Source organism: Pelophylax lessonae, assembly GCF_965119305.1.
Source record: "Pelophylax lessonae genome assembly, chromosome: 13".
Taxonomy (NCBI): domain Eukaryota; kingdom Metazoa; phylum Chordata; class Amphibia; order Anura; family Ranidae; genus Pelophylax; species Pelophylax lessonae.
The window spans coordinates 61,847,575-61,860,965 of NC_138780.1; the positions used below are offsets into that span (position 1 = coordinate 61,847,575).

General features: G+C 47.2%; 1 protein-coding gene across 8 annotated transcripts in view; it reads left to right on the forward strand.

The window, feature by feature from the left end:
• The window catches only part of PACS2 (phosphofurin acidic cluster sorting protein 2), a 1,277,570-nt gene that overhangs the window by 453,001 nt on the left and 811,178 nt on the right, over positions 1-13,391 (forward strand). For all 8 annotated transcript variants that reach the window (XR_014224766.1, XM_082242585.1, XM_082242586.1 and 5 more), the window contains one exon: positions 3,728-3,787. Coding sequence is in view for 7 of the 8 variants with exons in the window: in XM_082242585.1 (XP_082098711.1) it covers positions 3,728-3,787 (60 nt within the window). In the remaining variant the exon portion in view is untranslated. The remainder of the gene's footprint in view (positions 1-3,727; positions 3,788-13,391) is intronic.

The following is a 13,391-nucleotide window of genomic DNA, read 5'->3' on the forward strand; positions in this document are numbered from 1 at the left end:
GGGCATTGCGGTCTTCGGATATCTGGACGGTCTGTTAAGATCGAATGCCAGCCAGAGCCTGCTGCGCGATCTGTCCACTACAGTTCAGATGCTTCAGGAGTTCGGATGGACCATCAACGTGCAGAAGTTGACCTTGGCTCCTTCGGTTCGTCTCCCGTACTTGGGAATGGTTCTGGACTCTGCTCAAACAAAGGTGTTCCTGCCGGAGGACAAGCTCCGGACCCTACAGAACGAGGTCAGGGCCCTCAGGGAAAACGAATCCTCGTCGCTCAGGACCTGTATGCGGTCCCTGGGGTTGATGGTGTCAGCCTTCGAGGCGATTCCATTTGCACAGTTTCACACGCGGTCTCTCCAAGCGGAGATACTGGCCAGATGGGACAGGCTTCCTCAGTCCTTGGACCTGAGGGTTTCTCTGAGTCAACAGACCAGATTGGATCTTTTGTGGTGGCTTCAGCCTCCGGCCGTAGCGGAAGGGAAATCCTTCCGGCCGTTGTGGACAGTGATTACCACGGATGCCAGCCTGTCGGGCTGGGGTGGAGTCCTGGGCAACCTGTCTGCCCAGGGCCCTTGGTCAGTGGTGGAATCTTCACTCCCTATAAACATATTGGAATTGAGAGCGATCAGGCTGCTCCATTGGTCTGATCGTCTTCGGGGCCGTCCTGTACGGGTGCAGACGGACAATGCCACAGCTGTGGCTTACATCAATCACCAAGGGGGCACCAGGAGTGCCCAGGCGGCCCAGGAAGTGACCAGTATTCTGTCTTGGGCCGAGACTCACGTCCCGGCGTTTTCGGCAGTTCACATTCTGGGTGTGGAGAACTGGCAGGCCGATTATCTGGGCTTCCAGTCCCTGGACCAGGGGGAATGGTCCCTGCACCCGGAGGTGTTTAGGATGCTGTGTGTGAAATGGGGATCCCCGGATGTGGATCTGTTCGCGTCTCGGCTAAACAACAAGGTGGAAAGGTTAGTGGCAAGAACGCGCGATCCTCTGGCAGACGCCTCGGACGCGCTGGTGGTGCCTTGGCATCAGTATCATCTGATATATGCCTTTCCTCCGATTCAGCTGTTGAACAGGTTCCTTCGCAGGTTGGCCTCGGAACCAACATTGGTGATTCTGGTGGCGCCGGACTGGCCACGCCGGTCCTGGTACGCGGACATCGTTCACCTGGCCGTCGAGCCTCCATGTCGGCTGCCGATGCGAGAAGATCTACTGTCTCAGGGACCGATCTTCCATCCTGCTTTACAGTCGCTGGCTTTAACGCCATGGCTGTTGAAAGCCAGGTCCTGAGAGACAGGGGTCATTCCTCAGGTCATTCCTACCTTACTCAAGGCTAGAAAAGCCTCATCTGGTAAGATTTATTACCGTACATGGAAAGCTTATTTTGCCTGGTGTGAGTCCAGAGGCTTCCCTCCTCGTTCATACTCGGTGGCGAGGGTGTTGGCTTTCCTTCAGTCTGGCGTGGACCAGCGCCTTGCGTTGGCCACGATTAAGGGACAGGTATCTGCACTGGCTGTCCTTTTCCAGCGCCCCTTGGCGTCTAATTCTTTGATTCGCACCTTCATTCAAGGTGTGCGTTATTTGGCCCCTCCTCGAAGGGCGCCCTCACCTCCATGGAACTTGAACTTGGTTCTGTCCGTGTTACAACGTTCCCCATTTGAAAACATCAGGGAAATCTCGTTGCCTCTGCTGTCTAAAAAGGTTGCCTTTCTTGTGGTGATCACTTCTGCTCGCAGAGTGTCGGAGTTGGCAGCCTTGTCTTGCCGCTCCCCTTACCTGGTGGTTCATAGGGATAAGGTGGTTTTGCGACCTAACCAGTCCTTTCTTCCAAAGGGGGTCTCTGACTTTCACCTTAATGAGGACATTGTTATGCCTTCGCTCTGCGCGAATCCTAAACATCCTAAGGAGGTTGCTTTGCATTCCTTGGATTTTGTCAGGGTGATCAGGGTTTACCTGTCGTCAACTGAATCCTTTCAGAAATCTGATTCTCTTTTTGTCCTTCCTGAGGGATCTCGGAAGGGTATGGCTGCTTCTGCGGCGACCATTTCTAAATGGATCAGGCAGACTATTGAACAGGCCTATTCATTGAAGGAACGGGTTCCGCCCTTCCCTGTCAAGGCGCACTCTACCAGAGCGGTGAGTACGTCCTGGGCCCTCCGGCATCAGGCTTCGACGGCCCAGGTGTGCAAGGCTGCGAGTTTGTCGTCTGTGCACACCTTTTTTCAAATTCTACAAAATTGATGTTCTGGCATCAGCTGATGCCTCCTTTGGCCGCAAAGTTCTCTGTGCGGCAGTACCGTGAGTGGACCCTGGTTTTCTTGCGGGTCCCTGGCTGTTGGGGTTGTTTATCCCCTTGGTTATTTGCTTTCCTGGGTTGTTGCTCCTGTTGAGCATTTTTTGTTACCCAGAGGGTTACCTTTCTAGTCATGTAGTCTCTGTGTCTAGTCACTGTGTGTGCATTATAGGTCTCCTCTGGCCACCGGCATCCAGGACACTGTGCATTAGACCATACCGTAAAGGAATTTTACGGTAAGATTTTACAAAAATTCTGTTTTTTGTGAGATATTGTATATCTAGAACCATGCTGGTGATGTTTTGGGGCCCATGAATGATAATTCTTTTATCCAGTTTGTGCGGTTAAGTGTAGGAGAGTTACATATGCATTTGCTCATATTATATGCCAAAGCCTATAAGAAAAAGTTATCTGCACAGAAAAATAATCTACTGAAAAAGAAGCAGTGGAACACATTGACCAGTATAGAATGCAAACTCTGATAAAAAGCAATAGGACTGTCATACAAAAAAATTGTAATAATGACGACCTTGCCCAGACCCCCACACTGACAGAGACCTGGAAGTCCCACACCTTCCCCAATCCCCCACAGCACTGACAAACACTGAGTGAGGCCCCCCCCCCCTGCCCAGACCCCCATAGCTGACTGACACTGACAGAGACCCCCAGGCCCCCACTGACACTGACTGACCCCCCTGGCTGCCAGACTGCCACAGCAGAACAGTACCCCCGGGCCCCGACCGACCGTCCCCTGTCCCAGGCCCCCCCCCATCACAGACATCCCCCAGAGATACAGACGAGAGACCCCCATGAATGATTACACAATTATTTGTTCGGACATACCTGCTGTGTGACTGTGTGGGTTGTTGTGCACTGCATTGCAGAGGAGGACAGGTGCTGTGCTGCTCTCTGGGCTCTGTGGCGGGCGGCTGGCGTCACTGGCAGTGGCGTGGCGGCTGGGCCTCCAGGGCCTGTCTGCTACGGTGAGGTGAGGTAAGGCTGGCGGCGCTGGCTGGCTGCGATGGGGACGCACTTGGGGCTCCTCGCTCCTGTGTGTGGACTCACTGGACTGGCGGCTTCTGGCTTGGATGGCTGGCTGGCTTCTAGGCTGCAGGTGGGACGCCGATATACGCGGGGGATGTCTTGCTGCGCCTCGGCCCAGGTCAAAGAGGCGGAAGGGGAGGGGCGGAGCCTTTTTATTAAGCTCCCGCCACTAACCCACCAATCAGCTGCCGATCCTGGGATCTTGTGATTTTCGTATAATCGATTATGCCGGCAGCCCGCTTCGATGCAGAATCGCGAAGGGTCAAATCGCGATGCATCGATCTTTCGATTATATTCCCCAGCCCTAATAACTAATGTAACCTATTTTAAAGTTTGTTTTTTCCTAGATCACCTTAATAAATAGCACTGACATATTTATTTTATGACTACAGCAACAGAACTTCAAGCAAAAAGTAGTTGCTCTATTAAGAAGGTTTAAAGTCTCTGATGAGGTATGTACAGATTATTTTCAATGGAATTCTTTATATGTGCTAAAATGTGAACATAACATAGCAGGGGGTATGAAAATCTAGTTCATTTATTCTTATTTTGCTTTTTGTTTGTTGTTAGACCAATTAAAAGTGATGTATTATCCATGCTCAACCGTCTGACACTAATGCTAACATAAAATGCACAGGCAAGCCTTATCATCTTGGCAGCAAATTGGACAATGAACAGTGTAGCTTTAGCTGTATAAAAATATGTAAAATGTATTTTAAAAATGTATTAACCACTTAAACCCCAGCCCTATTTCGGACACTTTTTGTTTACAAGTTAAAACCAGTATTTTTTCCTAGAAAACTACTTAGAACCCCCAAACATTATATATATTTTTTTAGCAAAGACTCTGGAGAATAAAATGTCGGTCATTGCAAAATTTTTTGTCACACGGTATTTGCGCAGCGGTCTTTAAAACGCTATTTTTTTGGAAAAAATTTGAAAAATCACATTTCACTGCATTTAAAAAATACTAAACAGTAAAGTTAGCCCATTTTTTTGTATATTGTGAAAGATGATATCACGCCGAGTAAATAGATACCCAACATGTTACGGTTTAAAATTGCACCCTCCGTGGGATGGCGACAAACTACGGTCAATAGAGATCTTAATCTGCGACGCTTTAAATTTATTTAACGGTTACCAGTTTAGAGTTAAAGTGTAGCTCTTTTTTTAAATTATTGCCCACGCTCTGGCGATCGCGGCGATACCTCACGTGTGGTTTGAACAGCGATTTCATTTGCGGCTCGACTTGCGTATACGTTTTGTTTTGTGTGCGCGAGCTAACGGTGACGGGGGCGGCTACATTTTTTTTTTTTCCTATTTATTTTTTCTTTTTTTTAACTTTATTACAGTTTTAAAAAAAAAAAAAAAAAATCTGATCACTTTTATTGCTGTCACAAGCAATGTAAACATCCCTTGTGACACCAATATGTAGTGACAGGTACACTTTATGGAGGGATCGAGGGTCTAAAAGACCCTAGACCCCTCCACTACACTTCCCTGTATGCAAATCGCCGAAAAGGGCATTTTTGCATACAGCCGTTTTTCAAATCTGCCGCCTTTTGCAGCACATTAACCCTGAAGTGACGGTGGGACGGGAGCCCCGAGGAAAGCCACGGAAGGCGGCGGGAGGGGGGGGACGTCCCCTCCCGCCCCCCGGGTAACGATCGAGCGGCTCCCGAGCCACATTGGTCGTTACCGACGGAAAGCCGACCGTCGGCTTTAAACCACGGTACCGGGATGATGCCTCTAACTAGAGGCATCATCCCGGTATAACCCCGCAAAGTGTACCGACGTACCGGTACGTTGATATGCGGTAAGTGGTTAAATAAAATATGCACATAAATGAAACAGTAAATACAGATATATATATATTTAGATATAGTGCCTTGGGGGTCCCCTTAATGTGCCTGTAAAGTAGCACATCTGTAGCATGCATAAAACATGCTAAAGCAAAAATGAAATTTCTAAAGAAAGTTAAACCCATTTAAAATGACTCGCAGTTACAATTGCCGTCACCCAGCTATTCTAAAAAATAAGGAAAAAAAACAAGGTGGGGTCCCCTCCACCCCCCCCCCCCCCAAAATCCATACTAGACCCTTATCTGAGCATGCAGCCCGGCAGGTCAGGAAAGGGGAGGGGACAAGCGAGCAGCCCCCACCCCCCTCCTCAACCATACCAGGCCACATGCCTTCAACGTGTTAATGGGGACAAGGGCCTCTTCCCAACAACCCTGGGCTGTGGTCTGCAGGCGGAGGGCTTATCAGAAACTGGAAGCTCCCTTTTCGGGCCCCCAGATCCTGACCCCCCGTGTGAATGGGTATCAGGTACCCCTACCCATTCACTAAAAAATTGTCAAAAAGTAATAAACACAAGAAACTGTTTCTGACATGTCCTTGATTAAAAAAATGAAAAAAATAGTGTTCCTCGATGTAAATCCATCATCAATCAGGATGCTCACCAGACCCGGAAAATAGAAAAAAAATGCTCTTGCCACTTAGGAGGCCCCCAGCCATATGTTCGCTTTGCGCTTTGACATTTCTTATATAGGCAAGGAGCAGGGCCACCAGTGGCACTACCCCCTTCTGATTTTACTTGTTAAAGGGGGCTTTCAGATTCCTAAGTCTCCCACCCGCATACCCCAACAACCACAGCCCAGTGTTGTCGGGAAGAGCCCTAGTCCCCATCCCCCTATGTGGAGGGCACGTGGCCTTGTATGGTTCAGGAGGGGGGGGGGGGGTTGGGCGGGTGCTCACTTATCCCCTTTCCTAACCTGCCAGGCACATCATTAGAGGTACCATGCTGCACAGACAGAATAACTCCACTAATTGCAAATTTTTGATAAATTGACAGCCACTGAAATAAAACTTAGAAATCAGTGTGATGAAATAAACTTTAAAATATTGTAAATTAAACAAGAACATATGTGAAAGTTAACTTAAAGATCTCCACCTATGGTACTGTTGTTCAGGCTCTGTTCATCATCACTTTTTAAAGTATCAAGTGCTGAACCTGTCCATTTATGGATTTAAATTACAGCAAAAGTCCAAGCACAGATATCTATATGAACTTTTAAGGGAAAAAAATGACCTCTTGTCAAGCCTGTTAAATGAGCAGATTGAAACTCTCTATCGTATACTTTATTCATTTGTATACACTGTATTCTACAGCCAGAGCTGTGTTTCCATCTGCTGCACATACAAGAGTTGTGGCTCTCATACACAGAAGAATTAGATGTCTATTTATAAAGCATTATTTGAACGAATATCACACACGTTTGTGCAAGTTACACAAGATTTGGCCAAAATATCTGTTATAGATGAATTCCTAAGATCAATAGTTTCATCTAATGGCCAAAATGCGGTATATTTTTCTAAAATAAGATAATAGGAAAGAAGCGCAACGCCTTCTAAAGGTAGCAAGACATTTAATCCCCTACCTCCACCACCAGGACCCGCTCCAGTGATGCCCCAGATGACTTACTATTCTTGCCGATGTGCTTCTTATTCACCTGTGTTATGTGAGTGTACTGCTGCTTTACTCTACATTAAATGTCTTGCTGCACTTAGAAGGCACTGCGCTTCTTTCCTCTTGTCTCCCCCAGAGATCACTTCTGTCTCTCCCGCCGACAGCCGCTACAGTAGACAGCTATCCCCTGAACTTGGGACCCCTGAACTTTTTTCCCCCTTCCCCCCCCCCCCGGTCCCCAGGACTAGCCCACACTGAGACCTCTACTTGCGCCAATGTACTATATACTATTTTTCTAAAATACCTTACTGAGAAAATATTCTGCTTTTTGGCCACTAGATGGAGTCAACAATCATAGGAGTTAGTTACAGAAATTACAGCCAAAATTCATGCAGCCTGCATGATTGTGTGATATTCATCCAGCAAAGAAACAAATGCAGCACAAGCCGCACACCAGTGTCCATTCCTCTGAACACACTTATTTGACCACAAGCAGCTAGAGAGTGTAGGAGCAGGCACAAGATGTTCCTGCTCCTCTAGCCCTGGGTGAGGATATTTTGTATGCTGCTTGTGGATGAATAAAGACGTTCAGAGGAGTTGACATTGGTGCACTGCTTGTGTTGCATTTGTGTCTTGAGTTTGAGTACCAACAGGCATTGTTGCAGCATATCACGAAATACATCATTGATGAACTCCTGGAAGACAGCGGGCACATTGCACAAGCCAAAGGGCAACACTAGATATTCATAATGACAGGTTCCGGTATTAAACGCGGTTTTCCACTCATCGCCCTCCTTGATCCATATGGGGTTATAAGCGGCCCTTAGGTCAAGCTTGGTAAAAGATTGTTGCTCCTTTGAGGCGGTCGAACAATTCTGTAATCAACGGAATTGGGTATGCATTATTGACCAGGATGCGATTGAGGTCCCTATAATCATATAATCAGTGCAAGGTCTCAACTCCCCCCCCCCCTTCTTCTTTATGAAGAAAAAACCGGCACCCGCTGGGGAAGTAGACTCACAAATGTGTCCCCGGGCAAGGGCATCCACCATGTACTCCTACATGGCCTTATTCTCAACAACCGAGAGAGGATAAACCCTGCTACGAGGGGGAATGGCACCAGGTTGCAAGTCTATAGCACAATTGTACGGACGATGAGGGGGAAGAGTACCAATGCGCACCTTAGGCAACACTGAATCTGAGGAGGTACAAAGTACCTTAACATGCCTTTGGATACAAACAGCGCCACACTGTTGAGACCAAGAGAGGATCTTGACCGAATTCCAATCTAGGGTCGGATTGTTTTTCTGAAGCCAAGGGTACCCCAAAACAACAGAGTAGTATGGGGCTGATATAACCTGGAAACAGGTTGACTCCCTTAACAGCCCCTATCGCCATGTCAACCAGAACAGTCTCGTGGGAAACCTGTGCCGATTGCAGGAGTCTGCCATTGATTGCCTCGATGACTAGTGGAGAAACCTGGTGCTGCAAGGGTATGGAATTCGCAGCAACAAACGTACTGTCAATAAAGTAACCGCCGGCACCGGAGCCTACCAACGACTGAGTAACCACCTAACTTGCTGCCTAGGAGAGGACAACTGTGATTAGCAGTTTATCTTTACAGGAAACCGGGGACGAGGAAATTCCACCTAAGATCTGCCCTCTACAGGACCTTAGTTGCGAGCGTTTCTCGGATTGGTAGGATAAGATTTCAGAACATGTCCACCAAGGCCACAATACAGGCACCGGCCCTCCCTCCCTCCTAAAGGCCCGCTCAGCCTTGCAAAGGCGAGTGAACCCCAGCTGCATGGGTTCACAGCCAGACGCACCATCCCCAGGAGGTGTGGGAGGAGAGGGAGGAATGGGTGGGGAAGAAAACGTCGGAGCCAATCTGGTAGGAGGCCTCTCTCTCCACGAGCCTGGTATCTATCAAAATCAGGAAATATAAGAGAACCTCAAGCTCCTCAGGGAAATCCTTGGCCGCAATTCCGTCCTTCAATGCATCGGAGAGACCATGAGAGAAGACAGCCACCAGAGCCTCATTATTCCAGCCTACCTCTGCTGCCAGGGTACAAAATTTGATGGCATACTTGGCAACAGTTCGTATACCCTGTTGAATGGACAGGAGCAGCTTCACAGCAGAGGCAGAGCAAGCAGGCACATCGAATACCCTACGGAAGGAGGCAACAAAACTCGAGTAATCAAGTATCACAGGATTATCATTCTCCCAGAAGGGATTCACCCAGGTCAAGGCCTTGTCTGAGAGCAACGAGATTAGGAAGCCCACCTTGGACCTGTCAGAGGGAAACGCCTGAGGAACCATCTCAAAATAAATGCCCGCCTGATTTAGAAAGCCATGACACTGACTCAGTTCACCCCCATATCGCTGGGGGAGGGGGGCTAAACCCGTCATTCCTCTGGTAACAGCGATTCCAGGTGCAGGAGCGGCAACAGCAGCAGGAGGAACCACCGGCCTAGCAGCACCAGGAGCAAGGTGTGCCATGCATTCCAGCAACGTCTGCAATGCCTGAGCGAAGCCACCCAAAAGGTGATCTTGTTGATCGAGCCTGGAAACCAGCATGGCGGAGCATAGAAGCACCTGCATCATCACGATTCATGGCCCTTGTGTACTGTCAGGGTGAAAAATACTCAAATAAAAAGAAACTGGGTTAGATACTCTATACCACCCAATCCACAGTAAATAGAAAAATGTGGTCAAAAACTGGATATCTTCAACGTGTATACTTTATTTGAAATGGTGCAAAATAAATTACACCAAAAAAAAAAAAAAAAGATTGTGGATCCGTGCACAATGACCTGAAATAAAATGGTACCAAGGACAACACAACATACACAATATAAGCTTTTAGTTTAGTGTGTGTGTTGTGTTGTACTTGGTACCATTTTATTTCATGTCATTGTGCACGGATCCACAATCTTTTTTTTTTTTTTTGGTGTAATTTTTTTTGCATGCTTTCAAATAAAGTACACATATATATAGTTTTATATATCCAATGAGTGTTTGACCACTTTCTTCTATTCACTGTGGATTGGGTGGTATGGAGTATCTAAACCAGTTTCTTTTTATTCAAGTATTTTTCCTCCTAATATTGTACTGGTATAATCCCCCGCCTTCATTGTGGCAATTTTTCTTGTTTGATGCTTTTTATATTCATTCATTACATGATTAATGAGTGATATGTCTTGGGAGTGCCTATTATTAGTTTTTACAACTGTCAGGGTGGCAGTAAACCAGACCACACAAATATGAAACTAAAATAGAGCAGTTTGTTAGAGCAACAACAATAAACGCACAGCAAGAGTGAGGAGCGAAATCAGGAACAGCCGAGGTCGAGTCCAGAGCAGGTAGTAATCCAAGCTGGGATTGAGTCTAGAAGTGGGTAGTCATCCATTTCGGGATCGAATCTAGAAGCCGGTAGTCATCCAAGCTGAGGTCGAGTCCAGAGGCAGGTCGCCTGCCGATGCCTGGGTCGTCTGCCGATGGGGAATCGAGAGCCAGGAAAGTCGTCAGCCAAGCCAGGTTATGCACAGAGGAACAAGGAGAACAGAAGACTGCTAGCAGTGTTGCACCTTGGAGCACAAACACAAGGGCAAAGAACTGCAAGCCAACAGGTGATATATGTAGTCAGGTGTGCAACATCATCACTGAGCGATGCCCAGGCAGCAGGCAAGTGAGGATGCAATCAGAGTTTATAAAAGACAGCAGTCTGCACATGTCCAAGATGGCTGCCAACAGGAAGGCAAGGTAGGACCTTGACTGATACCAACTGCACTCCACCTCTTATTCCGGATAGCGGTCTCCAGAGTGGTGCCAGCAGCAGGTAAAAAGAGATCTTCAGGTCAGTGTGAAGAAATACACTGGGCATAATAGTACGGGGCTGCTTTCATACTGATGCTCTACGGTTTACCCACACCGCAGGTGCATTGAACCTGCAGCTTTCCTGTGGGTTGCTGCGATAAGCCATAGACTTCAGGTATATCCTGCAGGTTTGGTACACATTCTGAAAGTGCAGGAAAATTCCTGAATGCAGGACTTTTGGTGCGCTTTCAGAAAGTGCACCACACCTGCAGGCTATAATAAAAGTCTAAGGCAAAGTGCAGCTAACCCAGGAAAGTTGCAAATGCACTGTGCTGCACCTATGGTGCAGTTAAACCACAGCACATCAGTGTGAAACTAGCCTTAAAGGGGGCTCAGAACAGTGAGGGTTCATTTACGTTTTGTGGGGTGGTAAAACCCCCATAGTTAAGATGTGTTTTCACCACCCCTGCCCCATCCGCACCCCCTTCAGCTGCAGTGGCCATGGTGTACACATGCCGCAGCAGGAGTTATTTGCCCTGTCATGGTTGGTGGGTGTAGCACAAGCCAAGCCTGACCCATTCAAGTGAATGAGACCACTCTGCAAGTGCTCTGCAACCTTGTGCAGTATAGCAAACAAGGGATTAAAGCAGGCAGCGTTGTGTTGCTCTCTCACCACCTGCTTTAACTCCTTGGGCTCCGCAGAAGCATTCAGTTGTGGGGAGCTTGCAGAGTGGCCCCATTTACTTGAATGGGTCGCAATTGGCAGGCAGTAGAACCCACAAAAAGCAACAGGGGGTTTAAATTCTGCTGCGGGATGTGTACACCTTTGGCTGGCATCAAATGTAGGAATTGGGGACAGTAAACTTCACTGCAGGGTTTTTCTACCCCTCAACGTTGTGTGAATAAGCCCTAAGATTGCTGCTGTGGAATGCAACTAGGAGCTCATTTGCAAGGGCAGAAGGCACTGCTGCTCCTGTAAAAAGCGATCCCACAATTGCTGTCTAATGCATGCTATTGCAACATGGTAGTACGGCAATTGGAGGTTTAAATCCTGTGTGAGGAGGCAATACTCAGCAACACTGTGCTCAGTGATCTTTGACTTCTCCCATGTTGTTCAGGTACAGTGGGTACGGAAAGTATTCAGACCCCCTTAAATTTTTCACTCTTTGTTATATTGCAGCCATTTGCTAAAATCATTTAAGTTCATTCTTCTTCCTCATGAATGTACACATAGCACCCCATACTGACAGAAAAACACAGAATTGTTGACATTGTTGCAGATTTATTAAAAAAGAAAAACTGAAATATCACATGGTCCTAAGTATTCAGACCCTTTGCTCAGTATTTAGTAGAAGCCCCCTTTTGATCTAATACAGCCAGGAGTCTTTTTGGGAAAGATGCAACAAGTCTTTCACACCTGGATTTGGGGGATCCTCTGCCATTCCTCCTTGCAGATCCTCTCCAGTTCTCAGGTTGGATGGTAAACGTTGGTGGACAGCCATTTTTAGGTCTCTCCAGAGATGCTCAATTGGGTTTAAGTCAGGGCTCTGGCTGGGCCATTCAAGAACAGTCACGGAGTTGTTGTGAAGCCACTCCTTCGTTATTTTAGCTGTGTGCTTAGGGTCATTGTCTTGTTGGAAGGTAAACCTTCGGCCCAGTCTGAGGTCCAGAGCACTCTGGAGAAGGTTTTTGTCCAGGATATCCCTGTACTTGGCCGCATTCATCTTTCCCTCGATTTCAACCAGTCGTCCTGTCCCTGCAGCTGAAAAACACCCCCACAGCATGATGCTGCCACCACCATGCTTCACTGTTGGGACTGTATTGGACAGGTGATGAGCAGTGCCTGGTTTTCTCCACACATACCGCTTAGAATTAAGGCCAAAAAGTTCTATTTTGGTCTCATCAGACCAGAGAATCTTATTTCTCACCATCTTGGAGTCCTTCAGGTGTTTTTTAGCAAACTCCATGCGGGCTTTCATGTGTCTTACACTGAGGAGAGGCTTCCGTCGGGCCACTCTGCCATAAAGCCCCGACTGGTGGAGGGCTGCAGTGATGGTTGACTTTCTACAACTTTCTCCCATCTCCTGACTGCATCTCTGGAGCTCAGCCACAGTGATCTTTGGGTTCTTCTTTACCTCTCTCACCAAGCTCTAGGAAGGGTTCTGGTCGTCCCAAACGTCTTCCATTTGAGGATTATGGAGGCCACTGTGCTCTTAGAAACCTTAAGTGCAGCAGAAATCTTTTTGTAACCTTGGCCAGATCTGTGCCTTGCCACAATTCTGTCTCTGAGCTCTTCAGGCAGTTCCTTTTGACCTCATGATTCTCATTTGCTCTGACATGCATTGTGATCTGGAAGGTTTTGTATAGACAGGTGTGTGGCTTTCCTAATCAAGTCCAATCAGTATAATCAAACACAGCTGGACTCAAATGAAGGTGTAGAACCATCTCAAGGATGATCAGAAGAAATGGAAAGCACCTGAGTTAAATATATGAGTGTCACAGCAAAGGGTCTGAATACTTAGGACCATGTGATATTTCAGTTTTTCTTTTTTAATAAATCTGCAACAATGTCAACAATTCTGTGTTTTTCTGTCAGTATGGGGTGCTATGTGTACATTCATGAGGAAGAAGAATGAACTTAAATGATTTTAGCAAATGGCTGCAATATAACAAAGAGTGAAAAATTTAAGGGGGTCTGAATACTTTCCGTACCCACTGTAGATCTCCACCTCTTTAAGATTGCCTACCCCTGCTATAGACAATAGTGA